This window comes from Plectropomus leopardus, chromosome 15, assembly GCF_008729295.1.
Source record: "Plectropomus leopardus isolate mb chromosome 15, YSFRI_Pleo_2.0, whole genome shotgun sequence".
Lineage (NCBI taxonomy): Eukaryota > Metazoa > Chordata > Actinopteri > Perciformes > Serranidae > Plectropomus > Plectropomus leopardus.
Window position 1 is genome coordinate 23,676,503 of NC_056477.1, and position 17,140 is coordinate 23,693,642.

Here is a 17,140-nt window from a genome sequence, read left to right on the forward strand (position 1 = left end):
GCAGATAACTTCCAGAAGCTTCCAGTAGACTCATAGGCTATTTGCATCCGATGAGCAAAACCTAAACGGAGTAAAAAAAAAAAAAGAAAAAAGACAGACATATTTTATATAATATTCATATTGGAATATTCTGAAAAACATAATTTCATCTCATAATTTTAGAGTTATTTAAGGAGTATATTCTAACTTTACCACTCTTGTTTTTACATCAGCCACCTCTAATTAAAAGACGTGTGTTAATGCGAACATTGAAAATGCACATCAAATATACATACATACACTTTTTGTTGCATTCACATACACTGTACACATACATGTTGTATGTGAATTTGTGCGTCTTTTGTGCATTTTAATGTAGTATGTGTGCGTATAGCTGCAGGGTGACGCATGCGCGTGTGCGCTCCATCTAGAACATTGTAGATGAGTCCCTCCATTTATTCACCTCCGTAAAGTTAAATGTAATGTAGAGGCAAAAAAACTTCCCGTCAAGTACGTATAGCTTCAAATTAAAAGTCAACAGCTTTACATTTCAAACACGGTACAGCTTTAGGATAAAATTTCCCATAATCCTGACAGCACTCTTACCATTCAGTAAAACTGGATAGCACTGGTGCGCGGTCTTGTGCCTCTTGCTGTGACGCTATTACAAAAAACTTTTATTTTTTAAGAACAAACCGGACATTCAGAGTCAAATGAAAACACCTTGACTAGATTCTTCAGCAGCACAGTACAGCAGTTGTTGACAGACATATCAGTGGAGGGGTTGAGTGGGATTTTTCTAACTAGCTGGTAGTTGGCCTTTGATATTAAATACCAAAAACGCGCTGGTATATGCGTTTTTAACAGTTATGCCAGCTAGCGAGCAAAACAGTGGAAGACAATAACATTGTCAGAGCTGGTGAGTTTGGTAATATTTGCTATTTGGCTTTAATGTTACTGAAGACTTGGACCTGGTTGTAACTTGTTTACTACTTTTATAGGACGTAAAGGAATAACAAATCATAAAGTTGTTTGACTTGGCTGTGCAGTCACCTTACTAAGATAACTTATAATAACGTTACATTAACGTTATGTTGAGACTAACGTTAGCTTGCTAACATTAACCGTTCTGTTGGAGAAAAGCTATGCTAACTTATGTCACCACGTGTCGAACAGTAGAAATTAAAATGTTGCATTAAATCGTGAAGTGTCATTGATTAGTGCAACACTCTAACGTTAAATCAGGCCAAATTAACTTGGTCAAGTTGCATCAGTCAGGACTGATCTGCCTCGCCTGAAATAATCATGGTAACGGTTGTCAAGCGGCATGCTAGCCGTCTTCATCCGCGGTCCTCCTGTCAGGACAAGAGGAACACTTCCGTTTAAAAAATTAAACACAAATTCATATAAACAGAAGAAAAGTGACTGTTGTTGTTTTTATGACAGCGGTCATTATTTTCATCTCTCAACTTTGAATTAAATGTGTTAAAATACAAAATAACCCTTAAATACATTTTTGAAACGTTTAAATGTGTGCTTTAATGTGAAATCAACGCCCAAACCGGAAGTGGTGTTCTTAAAGATTATAGCTAGCTAACTCAACGTAACTCGTTAATTTAACTGTAGCTTACTTTGCTAATCTGTTAACACATTGCCTGGGCAGCTACGAGTTCATAGTCTTCATGATGTAACTATAAATATATATATTTAAATGATAAAGACAATACTTAAGATTGCCTCACGTATGCGTGTATTTTATGTAGCAACAATGTTATTTAGCCACACTGTTATTCGGCTACCTTGCTAGGTGATTCCAGCTAAAGTGTATCTTGCAGCCCAAAGTATGGATATGTGACTGTGCTCTGGGAGGTTTTATCAGCTGAGGTGTGCATGTTGTTTTCACAGAGACGGGGATCCCGCTGGCGTGTGTAACCAAAGGTGAGAGCTACGATGCTGTGCTGGGGAAATGCCTCCTACGGGCAGCTGGGTTTAGGTGGGATTGATGAAGAGATTGTGGTGGAGCCACGAAAATGTGAATTCTTTCACGGGAAGCAAGTGTGTGATGTGGGGTGTGGCCACAGACACACAGCCTTCCTGCTGGAGGATGGGACAGTGTACACCTGTGGCTGCAATGACCTAGGACAGCTGGGACATGAGAAGTCCAGAAAGAAACCAGGTTGGTGATATATTAATGTCTTTATTGTTTATTATGGTAGCATTTGGTGAAGTCACATGTCTCTTTGTCTTTATTAGAACAGGTAGTGGCCCTGGATGCACAGATCATAGTGGCAGTGTCATGTGGAGAGTCCCATACACTCGCCCTGAATGACAAAGGGCAGGTTTTCTCGTGGGGCCAGGGCTCAGATGGGCAGCTGGGCCTAAATAACTTTGAAGAATGTGTTCGTGTGCCTAGGTAATTTCACTAACAAATGTTTCATATTGAACCTTTTTGTTGTTGTTGTTCTGCATAGCACATTATTTTTTTTCCTATGTAAATACACATAAAATCAAAGGACCAGTGTGTTGGATTTAGGGGGAATATATTGGCAGAAATTGAATATTAATACAATAAGTATCTTTTCTTTAGTGTGTAATCACTTGAAAATATGAATTATTGTGTTTATGTACCTTAGAATGAGCTGCTACATAGGGAGCGGCTCCAGAACTGACAAACTGAAAGCAAATTTTTTTCATTTTTTTCATCTTCGCGTTGGCCACTGTAGATAACAACCCTTCCTCCATGAGTAGGGCTGCAAGAACACAGGGTGTTTCTTTTTTCTTTTTTTTTCTTTTTTTTGTGAAACTGTTTCATTCAGGGGTAAAAACCTTCTGAATGTCTGGATCTTAAGTCTGTGACAAACCAAACAGTGGCTGAGAAACATTGATTTGTTATGTAAATTTACCTTTTTTTTCTCATTGTTTTTACCGGTTTTAATCACCTGAACCATTTCTTTTGGAGAGGAAGAGACCTCTGCAGATCATTTGCTTAAAACCTCTTAAAAATGAAATCTGAAGGAATTCTAACCAGGAGTTCACACTTGGCACGTGGGACAAGTTTCAGCTGATTGCAGTCCTCACGGCTCTATGCCACTAGATCCTACACGCTGTTCCTTTAAAACCTCTCAATGTGTCAACGTATTTATCAAAATATCAAAAGTATCTTTTTTAAATTAAATTCTGGTGCACATGATGAGATTTATTTAAGTATGTACATTTATTTTTTTAATGAAAACAACAACAATTTTGTTCTTTTTAGAAATATCAAGAGTTTGTCAGATGTACAAATTGCTCAGGTAGCCTGTGGGTTTTGGCACTCCCACGCACTTTCGAGAGGTGAGGATGGTTTTTACCCTCATTATGCACATTTATTTGGTGAGCATGTTAACTTTTCCACGAGTCAAGACGTTCTGTGTTGCGTCTATTTCTTCTCATAGGAGGCCAAATCTTCTCCTGGGGCCAGAATCGATGCGGACAACTCGGGCTGGGAATTAGCGGACAGAGCATTTCCACGCCCCAAATCATCCAGTCTCTGCAGGGCATTCCTTTTGCCCGGATATCAGCAGGCGGCGCTCACAGCTTTGCCCTCACTTTCTCAGGAGCAGTGTTTGGTTGGGGGAGCAACAAGTTTGGTCAGCTGGGACTCAATGACAGCAATGGTTGGTGATCGAAAAACCCCAAACTACTCGTGAGCACTCGAGCCCTAGACTCAGACGAATTGTCATAAGATTTATTTATCTATCTTTTTTTTTTTTTAGATCGGTATTTCCCAACCTTGCTGAAGTCCCTTAGGTCGCAGAGAGTGATCTACATCGCCTGTGGAGAGGATCACACAGCAGCACTGACCAAGTTAAGTTATACAGTTTTTGGTGTTTTGATAAACCTGCAGTGCTCTGTGTGGAAGACCTTGATTTGAGTCTGTGGTTGCCTTCAACAAAAGAGGTGATTAATTCATCGTCTTTACAGCCTTGGCCGTTTTTTTTTATAGTTTTGGAAATCAATCCTCATTAAAAAAAATTTAGTTGACCAGCTTAGTTGCTGAGATATGGGCTGACAATAACTCTATTTGCATAACCTGACAGTAGAGTCTTGCGGGCTTTTCTAAACTTAATATTTCAGGCCAATCTGACATTTTAAGGCAAACAAATGACAAAACGTCTCATCAGCGTCACTGTTAAACTTTGTATAGCATGATTAGTATGCTGCAGCTGGTTACTGCATTTCATTTAGGTAATCACTTTGTCACATCCAACTGAATCTCCTCTTACAAATGACCCCATATCTCATCCATTAAACTGCTGTCATAATTGATATGAATGACGGACATCATTTTAAAGAGTAAGACCAGAGTTGTACAAGAAAAAAACCAACAGTTTCACTCACCAGAAACACTGCCACAACATAATATTTTACCAACTGAAACTTTGCTAGTTTAATATCTTCACAGTAAGTGGATAAAAAAAGGCATATTTCCTGTCTAATAAGTTTCTGTTTCAGCAGCGGGCTGAAGTTGTAAAGGAGGATCCCTGCCTTAAGACTTGCAGGTTAAAACATATCCCGCGATGGCGTGTAGTGTTCTTTAGCTGGCTGTTTCCTATTAATAAACGACCACACTGAAGGCACTAACACGGTGCATCCTACATGCTTTCTCAGTCTGTCCCAGCCCTGAATGCTGTGGTGTCTGAACATTTTGGCCTTGCAGTCCTCTTGGTGTTGGAAGGTCAGAATAACTGGCGCTGCTGATTTTACAGGAAGGAGGTGTGTTTACATTTGGAGCAGGAGGATACGGACAACTTGGACATAACTCCACAAACCATGAAATCAACCCTAGGAAAGTGTTTGAGCTCATGGGAAATGTAGTCACGCAGATTTCATGTGGAAGGTAAAAATGTGCTATGCGTGTTTTTGCACATTTTATTTCAAACATATGGAATACATCCATTTTTTTGTGCATGGATATCAATGTGCATGCAATAATATATAATAATAAGTGTAAAAATTAAATTAATATAGTTTTATTTTGTTAGAAGAAAAAAAAAACTAAACATTTTTCAAATGATTGTGCAATCATAAGGCAGCACACGATCGCTTTCACGCCCTCCTGTGGGAAGATGTACTCGTTCGGGCTTGGTGGTAACGGGCAGCTTGGTACTCGCTCCACTTGCAACAGAAAGAGCCCCGCCCCCGTCAAATGCTCCTGGGTAGCCTCCAATTCTCCAACAGATTCAGGTGAGATGCATCAAACAAAGCTGCTTACACTTTCTTATTTATTTATTTTCTCTCTAGTTCAAGTAGTTGTGATTGAATTATGTTTATATGCGATGACTTGTACATAGCAAACCATTCTTTTTATTTTGGGTTTTGTCCTGAATATATAGGTATATGTATCATGTACTTGATGTACGTATTTATCTATTTTCGCTTATTTTAATTCATTTAATGTAATATATGGATGTATTCCAACGTACGTAATGTTTATTTGACTGCATAACTGAAAGGATGAGCTATGTAAATCTAATTTCTGTTATGGCACTTTCATATGAATTCTTACCTTTAATTTGACTGAAAAAAAGGGAAAAAACGCAAAAAATTTGGTCACAAAAAAATAAAAAAAGCAGCTTCAGGTCTTTTTAGAGGACTAGAAGGAAAACCAAATAACTAAACACAGCTGACAAGAACTGATTAAATAACATTTTTTATAAAACTTTTATGGCAGAAACAGGATAGTTCATTGGAACTGTTTTTTTTTTTCACTAAATCCTCAGAAAAATGTGTTTCTTTATTTACTAGATGTTAACTTTCTTCATCAGCCTTTCATTTAGTTCAGATGATGTATTTTATGATCAGCCACATTCACATTTACGCAGAAATATAGAAAGACTAAAGGCTTCACAAACTTTTTAACGGCACTGTATAAACCAGTGCTGGTGAGACACATGGGGACTGAACCATACAGACCAGTCGACCAAAACCTACGATCTGAAAGCTACAGAAAGCTACAGCATTGGTTGTTTATTCTCAGTGGAGTCTGAAGTAGCAGCAGTACATTTGATATCATGTTAAAATAAAAAAAATATAATGCACATTTTCTAATTCTATATAGAAACTGATAATTCCAGCCTCCTCATCTGTCCATACATTGATTTCTTGACTGCCATCATGTAACACTGCAGACTCGGGGCAGGGCTGCTGTGTCAAGAGGATTTATGCCGGAGGAGACCAGAGCTTTGCCCACTACTGCACTGCCAATGTAAGTTGTCTTAAACAAAGGGCTTCTTATATTTTGAAGTTGTGTAATAAAATCATTTTTCAGCTCCTGATTTGTTGTAAAAGGCTGCATGGGACTTTTTTTTTTTTTTTTTTTACAACCTCACTAGAACATTTTTAAATTAACATGGCAGAACTGTAATGTACAGAAGAGGGAACATAATTCCCAGTTCAAATTAAGGGAGACTGCTTCACCAGACCCTGCACGGTTGATACATGTGGGTCTTGCATTAAATCATGAGTTCAAAGGCTTTCGACAAAGGAGCACCTGCGTCTTTGTGCTTTGCTTTGGGTGCGTTCAAGGTGTAACATGGTTGAAGTAATAACCACATTGATTTTGCACATTTGTCCTTGTGTCCTTCTTAAGTTTTACTAAGTTCATATTTTTACAGTGAATTCTTTCTTTAACTTTAACTTTTTTTTGTTTTTGTAGAAACTCCACAACATAGATGACGTGAGGATACAAGATTCCCACAGAACGATTTTAACCTTGAATCAGGAAGTCATAGAAAGGTGGTGGAATCACTCACCTGGAAGACTCCCGCAAGAAATTGCCAAGTAAAGTCCTCTCACAAGAACTGGAGCTGTTAACCACATGTTATTGGGTGTTATTGTTACTTTTAGTTTTTTTTTTGTTTGTTTTTTACAGCTGGACAATTTTGTCATGATTCTGTAATTTTTTTATGAAGATTTGTTTTTTTAAAGTCGTCACACTAATTACTCATCTTTTCCTTTAGTGAGATTGACCTCGTGTTCTCCTCAGCAAGCTGCCTCAATGGATCTTTTCTGTCAAAGAGGTGATTACATTTTAGATTTTTTTTTTTAAATTTACAGTCTGGGCCAAAAGTCTTAATCCATTATTATCATATATAATGGGTTTTCTCTCTCTCTCTCATTTGATCTTTATTATTCAAAAAGTATTTAGACCTGATATGTTTCTAAATTGAAAAATCAATTCCACTTGTTAGAAACATAGACACATCTGCTAGAGTTGGGTGATATGTCAAAACCATCAATATCTGATAAATTTGCACAATTTTATTCATTGGAAGCAGACCATCAAATTAGCACATAAAGAGACAAAATTGACCCCCAAAAAAATCAGGTGATGCACTCAGCCAATCGCAAAAGCTGCTATACTGGTCCAATCGCCCAGCTGTAGGATCAGACCAACTCCTGCTACTGACGTTTGGGAATACTACAGTGTCTTATGAACTGCCTGTTTCCTTTCCACAGTCATCCAGATCACTACAGTACCAGCAGTAAATGTTCGGGGGTGGATATGAACACAGCTCGCCTCCTGTTTCACAGACTGGTCCAACAAGATCACCCTGAGATCGCTCAGCAGGTCAGACGTCACGATAAAAGCCTGTTGTTGGTGCATCATATCCACGTTATATTACTGTTTTACCACTAGTTTATTGCAGTTCTGACATTGTTTCATATGCTTTATATTTCTTATAAATGTGGATAACTGGAGTCCATCTGCACAAATAATGATATCCGTGTGTATACTTCTATGCTTTGTTTGGTCTCGCTCAGATTGCTGCCAGTCTGGAAAAGCACCTCATTCCCAGACTAGGCAGCTCTCCTCCAGACATCGAAGCCCTGAGACTCTACCTCACTCTACCAGAATGCCCTCTCTTCAGTGACCGAAATAATTACGTGACCATCTCTATCCCGTTTGCCAAATCACTCCTCAATCTGAAAGAGGCTCCGCTGAAGGTGCTAGGTAGGATGGAGGATGGATTTCTTTTATGCCACACATGATGCCACAACTTCTCTTACAACATCTGCTTTACATCTCTTTTCACAAAATATTTGGTCTTGTGCTTGCGGCAGGAAACTGGTGGTCCAGGTTTGAGCCCCAAGTCTTCCAGCGGCTTGTTGAGTTGTACAAGGAAGTGGTTGTGTATCTGCTTCAGATGCACAAGATGGGCATACCCTCAGTGGAGCAGAGAATTTTCACCTGTTTCCTGGACACGTCCCTCAGACTCCTGGAGATCCTGCACACGGTGAGAACATTTTTTAAAAAAGCCATGGATTTGTGCCACAGCAGCTGTCATATGTACATCATGCACAACCTGGAGGAACATTTAATAACAGCCATTTTTCCGTTGCTGCAGGTGAGCGAGAGAGCGGGACACATCATTCAGTACGATAAATTCTACATCCATGAGTTGGACGACCTGATAGACATCAGAAATGACTACGTCACATGGATTCAGAGGCAGATGTACCCGATGGTGAGTTTCACGTATCCCATTATGTAAGTTATTTGGTTTAATTTCTTTAAAAAAATGGAAAGAGGGCAATGAGCAACTTAACAAGAGATAACCCAAAATTTAGCAGCAAAAAAAAGAAGAAAAAAAAAACAGTTATGAGGAAAAAAACTGAAATTTTAAAAGAAATTTGAAAAAGAAAATGAAATTAAAAAAATAATAATTATAATATTTTTTATGTTGCCTAATTTTGAACATGTAATGTAAACGTAACGTTGATTTTTTTTAATTTAATTTTTTTAAATATCTTTTCTGGGCTTTTTCATTGCCTTTACTCTATAGGACAGATATAGGGTGAAAGGGGGAGAGAGAGAGGGGATGACATGCAGCAAAGGGCCGAAGCTGGACTCGAACCTGCGGCCGCTGCGGAGAAGACACAGTCTCTGTACATGGGACGCCCGCTCTACCAACTGAGTAGAAATGTTTGCTCAAGTTATTTGATAATTTTTTATTGATTCCCTTTCTTTCTTTTTTTAAAACTAAATTTCAGGTAATTTTTAATCACTTTTACTGTTTTTTTTTTTTATTTATATATATATATTTTTATTTTTATTTTATTTTTCTTCTTTTTTGTTTTTGTAATGTGCGGGACATTTCATGCCAAATTGCTGATTGCCCTCTTTCCCATGTTTTTGACTCACGTCTCAAAGGTGTAAATACTTGTGAAAGGTGTCTGAACGCAGCACAAGAATACCGATGTCAATCCAGGTTTCAAAGGTTTAATGCGAGCTCCACGATTCATTTAATTGTATTTGTCCATGTTTAGGCCTCTGTATGAACCATTTGCTTGTGCCTCTGTATCCTCAGGGTCATGATGGCGTGGTGACTCTGTGCAGGTATCCCTTTGTGTTTGATGCCCAAGCAAAGACCACGCTGCTTCACACTGATGCCGTTATACAGATGCAGGTAAGAGGGAGCTGAACCTCACTGCTGTCTAATGATTTGACACATCATAACTGTACTTAAATGTGTCAATCGCTCATCATTCTCATGTTGTGTTGACAGATGGCAGTAGACCAGGCACAGATGCAAAACTTCAGCTCCATGTTCCTGCCAGCAGTGGAATCTGTCAACCCGTGCCTCATCCTCATCGTTCGGAGGGAAAACATTGTTGGAGACACCATGGAAGTCCTCAGGAAGTCCCAAGAATGTTGACTACAAGAAGCCACTCAAGGTAAAAGCCGCTATAATCTACATTTCTTTCATGATGGAGCAAACGACTGAAGAATATATGAAAGGTGTTGCTTATAGGGACAGCTCCGTAGAAAATGCCATTCCCATCAGCGTTTTAGCATCTTTCAGCTTGATGTTTTGGAGTTTTAATTCAGTCTCATTGCATCAGGCAGCTGTTTCCAGCTCTAAAAACCCACTATATGCTACCTGCCAGGCACTGTTCAGAACACAGAAAAAGTGACTAGCTGATCGGCATTTAACTCCTTGAAGTGGAAATAAAGTTCTTTGCTTTAACTTATTATTATGAAGTAGATTTTGATTACACGGTGTATTGGCTATAGAATAATGGCATCATTTGCGTTTAGATTTGATCCCTATAAGCGTCACTTTCACTTTGCAATTCTGTCTGCCTCCAGGTACGAGTTCCTGGAGAAATAAAGGGACAGTTTATAGCATAAAGGACGTGCGTCAACAATTGTGCAACCAAAAACAGGAAGAGGATAGTGCGTTTGTTTTCCCTGGTAGCTTTCCTCAGTTACCAAAGAGTAACAATAATGTACGTTCTTTGCAGTTACTGTAAGCTGTTTGTGTCGGGTTGCCTCTTAGCAAAATGGTCTGAGTGAATTTGAGTTCTCTCTGATAAGCAGTGATGCCGTGTACAGGGCTTTTATTGTGAAGGTTAAGAACAGAGGAGGTGAAGCTGCAATGCGCTGCTGCCGTAATGTGGAAATGAATTAAGAGTTTGCTGTCTCGGCTCAGACTACAGAGCCTCCTTTTGATTATTTTACTCCCTTGTATCAGGTTCAACTCGTAATATGTTTCCTGTGTTGCTGGTAGCTGCTAGGCTCCGAGGACAACAGGAAGTGATGTGGTTGTCTTTGCCACAGTGGTGCCACTAGTAATGCCACTTGGAAATGCAATGACAGGACAAGTTGAAAAGTTGTCTGTTTCCACTTTACGAGACAGATCTTCACCTCAAAGGTTGAAACTAAAACTGAGCTAAAAAGAAAGTCATTATTGGACTTCCAGTCCCCAGGTGGACGCAGACATGACTTGTTTGCTAACAGGTATGACATGTAAACTTTACCAGGTGATAATATATCAGTGTTGTGTCAGCAGCTTGTTTCCACTGTCCCCACACATGTTAGTGTGGGTTTATATTAGCAGCTTAAAAAAATGTAATTATACATATTATATACAGACTGCCTTAGGTCTTATGTCGTTAATTAAATAATGCATTAATATAGACGGTTTCATCAAATATTATGTATTAAGTCTTTATTTAGTCTCGATGGATCATCGAGCTCTCATTCACAGTGAGTTGAGAGAAATACTTCACACAAAAATACAAATAAAAATGCACGACGAGAAGAGTAATAAAATAATCAGACCAATTAAAAGCAATTAACACAATACGGTTAAAATAAATTAAAAAATAATTAAAATTTCATATGAAATTAGAGAAGATAAAAAAACATTTGAGACAGTTGCAGACTGTGACAGAATTATTAGTGATCTGAACAGAACAATGGACACATGTGAGTTGAGTTTCGGAGCGGTTTGTAAGATGTTCCATGTGTTGGGGGCAGAGACGCTTTGAGTTTTCTGCTATTAAAATACCTGCAGTTTTTTTTTTACAAATCTGTGTTTCCATTTGATCAAGACTTGAAGGAAACTGCTACTCTTGTAATGTTTGCGTCGTTCTCTGCAGGTGATCTTTGTGGGAGAGGAGGCGGTCGATGCAGGAGGTGTGAGAAAGGAGTTCTTCCTCCTGATCATGAAAGAGCTGCTGGATCCAAAATATGGGATGTTTCGTTACTACGAGGAGTCCAGGCTCATCTGGTTTTCAAACAAGGTACTTAGTGTATAATTCACCTTAGTGTGCACAAACGGCTGAAGTATCACCGGCTGTGTTTAAGTACACTCTAAAACACCCTCAGTAATGGCACGTTGAAGTGGTCGTACTATGAATTTGTACATGCTAATGCTGTATCCCTCACAGACTTTTGAAGACATCGACTTGTTCAACCTCATCGGGGTCATCTGTGGTCTGGCCATCTACAATCTGACTATAGTGGAGCTCAACTTCCCCGTGGCCCTTTACAAGAAGCTCCTGAAGAGGAAGCCGACGCTAGATGACCTCAAAGAGCTAATGCCAGATGTGGGAAGGTCAGATCAAGGAACAGTCATCTGAGGTTTCCATGTAACATGTTAATGAATGTCAGTTTGCCATGGTATTTTCCTAACTGCATCTAAAATTGAGACCTTTAATGTTACACTCATGTGACCATACACAGTGTTGTTTGAAAGGTTTTCACTAAATGTCTGCTTAAGAAAATAATGTAAAACGTGTGTGTTTCTGTCTCCTGTGAAACCAGGAGTCTGCAGCACTTACTGGACTACACAGAGGACGACCTGGAGGACATCTTCTGCTTAAACTTCACAGTAAGATGATTGTCAGATTGTCAGACAAAAGCATCTGTGCTTCATTAACTTTAAAATAGATAGATTAATAACTATATATATATATACTGTATATCGTGGAAGCAAAATACGCTTTTTTAGTTTTGCTGTTAAATATTTATTTTATATTTATGTGTCTTTTATTTGTTTTATCACCTCTGGCCTGCAATTTATTTCCAGAGTTATGGTATCCATGTGTTGTATAATGATTTCATTTTACTTATTTTAATTTAATTTATTTTAACTAATTCATTTTCATTTATAAAAATATATCTATCTTTTTTTAAGATTTTTTTTGGCTTTTATTGCCTTTAATGGACAGGACAGTTTAAGCATGAAAGAGGGGGAGAGAGAGAGGGGGCAAGCACATGCAGCAAAGGTCGAGGCCGGAATTCAAACCCGCGGCTGCTGCGGCGAGGATACAACCTCTGTATATGGGGCGCCGCTCTATCCACTGAGCCACCAGGCTTTTTTATATATAAATATATTTATATATATGTATTGTTAGATTTTAGCACTCTTGCATGTAAAGCACTTTTACCTGTATTTGATATATAAAAGGTGCTATACAAATAAAGATTATTTTTACTATAATTATTGTTAAAATGTACAGACTGTCTGTTTTTACAGATCACAGAGGAAAACTATGGCGCCACTGAGGTCTTGGAATTAGTTCGGGGCGGCGAAGACATCCCTGTGAATAAATCAAACAGGTAACTTTTTCTCAGTTGTCTTGTTAACCAGTGGCTTATTTTTCCTGCTGAGTTCGATACCACTCTCTCTCTCTCGCGCGCGCACACACACACACACACACACACACACACACACACACACACACACACACACACACACAGAGTAAATATGTAGCTGGAGACAGCACCCAGTTAGCCTAGCTTAGCATACAGACTGGAGACAGGGGGAACAATTGGCCTGGCTCCATCCAAAGGTAACAAAATCCATCTTCCACCTCCTTAAGATCACTAACTGAAACATTCTGTCATTTGCATCATCCATTCAAAGGCTGAACTGTAAAAACTGGTAAACTATGAAAATGGTAAGTTATTCCCTTAAAGTCCCCATGAAATGGAAATATGCATATTATATGCATATGAAATATGCATGCAGATTTAATTTCTGTGTTAATTCATCAGAATATTCTATCAAAAAAAGCATTTTCTCTTTCTATAAAATCAGGTAAAAGTCAAATGTTCAATGTCTCATCCTGCACTCAGGGGCATCTACAAAGGTTCATCCAATCAAATTAGAGCAACCAGCATGCCTCTTTGGTCAAATAAAACTGAGGTCAAATTCATTCATCTTTACCTCGTGCTCCTCCTAATGTAAGTGTGAGGGAAGTGTGTGGAGCCAAGCCCTTTTGTGACTGTACGCCACTCACCCACCAAAACTTCTGTTTCAGTGGGAAAAAAACTTCCCAGTGCAGAAGCTGAAGACGTTCTAACTTCCATTTCACGGGTACTTAAACTGTCTGGCCAGTCTCTTTGCCTTAAGTGTTCTGAACCACTAAAAAAACTCGACATCGTCTCTAACTCACCTCGAAACGTCAAATTCAGTCTTAACTCTTTTAGTTTCATAAATCCCGTCATATTGCTGACTTTCTACCAAATTTTAAATGCAATGTTTATAAAAAATCACTTTTCTCATATATTAACTCCTTTCCTCCTCTAGGCAGGACTTTGTCAATGCGTACGTAGACTACGTTTTTAACACATCAGTGGCGCCTCTGTTCGAGTGCTTCTACGCTGGCTTCCACAAGGTGTGCGGCGGAAAAGTTTTAGAGCTGTTCCAGCCAAATGAACTGCAAGCAATGGTCATCGGCAACACCAACTATGACTGGACAGAGCTCGAAAAGGTCTTCTATTATATAACCATTAATAACAGCTCATTTTTGGACCATATGAATGAGGATGTTTTTCTGGGGTTTTGAATTAACAAGAAATATAGGACATTATGCAAAAATTAAGTATCTTTTAACCAGATTAAATGTGTCCTCTCTGACCTTTGTAAAAACTATTTTAAAAAGTCATTATTTCACAAAATATTGATAACCCAAAGTGTAGAAGTATGAATGTATTTTTACTTACAAACTGAGTATCATCATTTTGTCAGTTGGCGTAATAATTTTAAATAGTAGAAAAAACTTTTTTTTTCTCCATCCTTCAGAGCACTGAATACAAAGGGGAGTACTGGGCGGACCATCCTACCATCAGGCTCTTCTGGGAGGTGTTCCACAGTCTTCCGTTAGAGAAGAAAAAGCAGTTTCTGTGTAAGTGCTGCCCACTATGTGTGAAAAATATCAGAGAAGCTGCTGTTTTGGCAAAGAGAATTCACTTATGTTCATCTGGAACAATAGGCGGGTTTCCATTAACCCTTAAACTGCGCAAATTAAAACTGCAAATATAAAATATGCCTCATGGAAACACGGTTTCGACAATTTCGAAAAATACGCAATGAGGTGATTTGAAAAAGACATATTTCGCAAAAAAATAATGACAGCTAGCGCGGTGGCTGTAATAGAAATAAACCTGCTAATGTTTTTAAAATCCCTGGCCACACTTTGGTGTGTTATAAAGACTCAGAGGAGAAGTCACATAACATCACTCAGTGGAAACACAGTCACCTCGCAGTTGTGTTTTATCGAAAATATTGCTTCAGTTTTGCACAAATCTGTAACAGAAACAATGTCTCTTCCCTCTCCAGTGTTCCTCACAGGAAGTGACCGTATACCCATTTTGGGCATGAAAAGCCTGAAGCTGGTGATCCAGCCCACAGGTGGAGGAGAGCATTATTTGCCTGTCGCCCACACCTGCTTCAACCTGCTGGACCTGCCCAAGTACACGAGTCTGGAAACCCTCCGTGAGAAGCTTCTACAGGCTATAGAACACAATCAAGGTTTTAATCTAGTCTGATAGTACACAGAAATGCCTAGAACTCCATGTCCAGACTGTTGATGGCAACTACATTCCCAAATGTTTTGTTTGGCAGTCTGAATGCTGCTGTAAGAACTGAACACTGGGGGGAAATGGGCGGAGAGGCCACATGAAACTAGAACTGATTAAGAGTCGGACTTTCACAGGAAATCTTGACTTTGATTTTCCAGCTTTTTTTTTCGCCCCATGCCGTCACAGTATTTGAGGCTCTCACTACAGGTTGATTCACATTTGATATTGCTCTTATAGATATGATTTTATTCATGTCTGGATATGAGGAGTATGTTGAAGTAAACTGCTATATATAGCGAGAACAAGGTATGCATACAGCAGCATAAACACCTGTAAAATATATGAAATGCAGTAGCACTACCTTTCTGTAGCTTATAATGTAATAGTGGGATGTTTCTGTCTATATAGGTGAAAAAAATACACTCTGGCCTCTAAAATGACCCGATTTGAATCCAGGCCTCTCTGACAGAGTCTCAATAGAAATGCAACATTTTAAGCTCCACTGCGGTAGTAGTTGCTGCATGGCTACTGCAGTGAATCATATTGTATTTTACAGGAGGAAATGATGTTGTGTTCACCCCCTGTGCGTTAAATGTTTGAACCCAGACAGTGTAAACTAACTCTCTTAATGTTTGACATAAGTTCTGTTGTGGCATTTGATTGAGAGCAAGCGTTTGCTTTATATCCTGAGTGGATTTTATTGGCTGTCAGCCTTAAAAAAAAATATCCACAAATTAAAAACAAAGTACAGCCACTGAAATAAATGTGAGTTACTTTGGGGATAAAAGACTGTCCGGTTATTTAAGGCATTTTTTAAGTCGAGTCTTTTGGATCGTTGGTTTACTGCAACATCCTGTCTTAGTGTATTATGGCTAAGAGCTACGTTTTAAGATGATTTTGGGGGATTTTTGTCTTTTTTTAATAGGACAGCTTACAGTGTGAAAGGGGGTGGGCCGAGGTTGGAATCGATTCCCTGGCTGCTGTTACTTTCTATGAATTATATTACTTTTTTCAGATGCAGTGTAGTACCACAACTTAAAGGAACAGTGTGTGGGCTTTAGTGGTATCTAGTGGTGAGGGTGCAGATTCCAGTAGACCCCTTCCTCTCAAAGCGTGGAGTATAGCTTATTGTGGCCTGCCGGGAACGTAAAGACATGAAAGGCCCCATCTAGAGCCAGTGTTTGGTTTGTCCATTCTGGGCTACTGTAAAGACATGGCATGGTTGGCTCCGTGGAAATGGACCATACTCCTTATGTAGATATGAAGGGCTCATTCTGAAGACTTTCCACATTAAATGATTTAAAATCTACACAGATGTTGACAATATAAGACCCCACACATGACGTGTAATTACACATTTAAATGTTTCGTCCTTATTGTGTGCAGAGAGCAATAATTTGGCCAAAAAAAGCACACCACACACTGACAGATTTCACTCACCAACAATCGAAACTCCCAAAACAGGAAATCTTACAAAAATCTCATGATAAAACATGACTTTAGAGAAAAACTTTGCAGACAATAAGTGAACAAACTAGCTGTTCTGCACTATTTTTACTGAAAATTCATGAAAAATAAGTCATCTAGGTGGCATGAACATAGCGATGAATAAATTCTAAATTTAATCCAGTTTGATATAGCATTGCAATCCCCTGAGAACTGCAGGATCACTTTGTGATTCTTGGTTTTCCTCAAGATTCCCCCTTAAAAACAGGGTATCAGATCTGAAATATTGTTATTTATAACGTGTGATATTTACAATATGGAATTGGTGCAGCCAAGATGGATTTCCAAGCTGACCAGGGGATGTAAAAAACACTCTTGACAAACCTCACACCACAGGAAAGGTGATCTATACAACCATGAAGAAAATCTGGGCTCTGCTGATTATTGTTAGGAGGGGGAAATGGGCCCAAAACTGGCTTGATTCTTGTGTAACATGTTATCAGCAAAAACAATTTGATCAAGTTATGTTCATCTTATAGGCCAAGTCACGATTCTGCTCTGTTATGGCATGGT

General features: G+C 38.8%; 1 protein-coding gene across 1 annotated transcript; it reads left to right on the forward strand.

Moving 5' to 3' along the window:
* Positions 1-1,629: 1,629 nt before the first annotated feature.
* On the forward strand, positions 1,630-15,908 carry LOC121954299 (probable E3 ubiquitin-protein ligase HERC4). The gene is given in 25 exon segments (XM_042501689.1): positions 1,630-1,666; positions 1,885-2,155; positions 2,233-2,392; positions 3,236-3,312; positions 3,414-3,635; positions 3,735-3,826; positions 4,728-4,858; positions 5,051-5,205; positions 6,150-6,226; positions 6,677-6,801; positions 6,981-7,040; positions 7,480-7,591; positions 7,786-7,975; positions 8,086-8,258; positions 8,370-8,489; positions 9,333-9,431; positions 9,531-9,668; positions 9,670-9,699; positions 11,410-11,553; positions 11,701-11,867; positions 12,077-12,143; positions 12,792-12,874; positions 13,848-14,031; positions 14,343-14,445; positions 14,880-15,908. Coding segments are annotated over 24 exon segments (3,144 nt in total). The 5' UTR covers positions 1,630-1,666; positions 1,885-1,929; the 3' UTR covers positions 15,089-15,908.
* Positions 15,909-17,140: the final 1,232 nt, after the last annotated feature.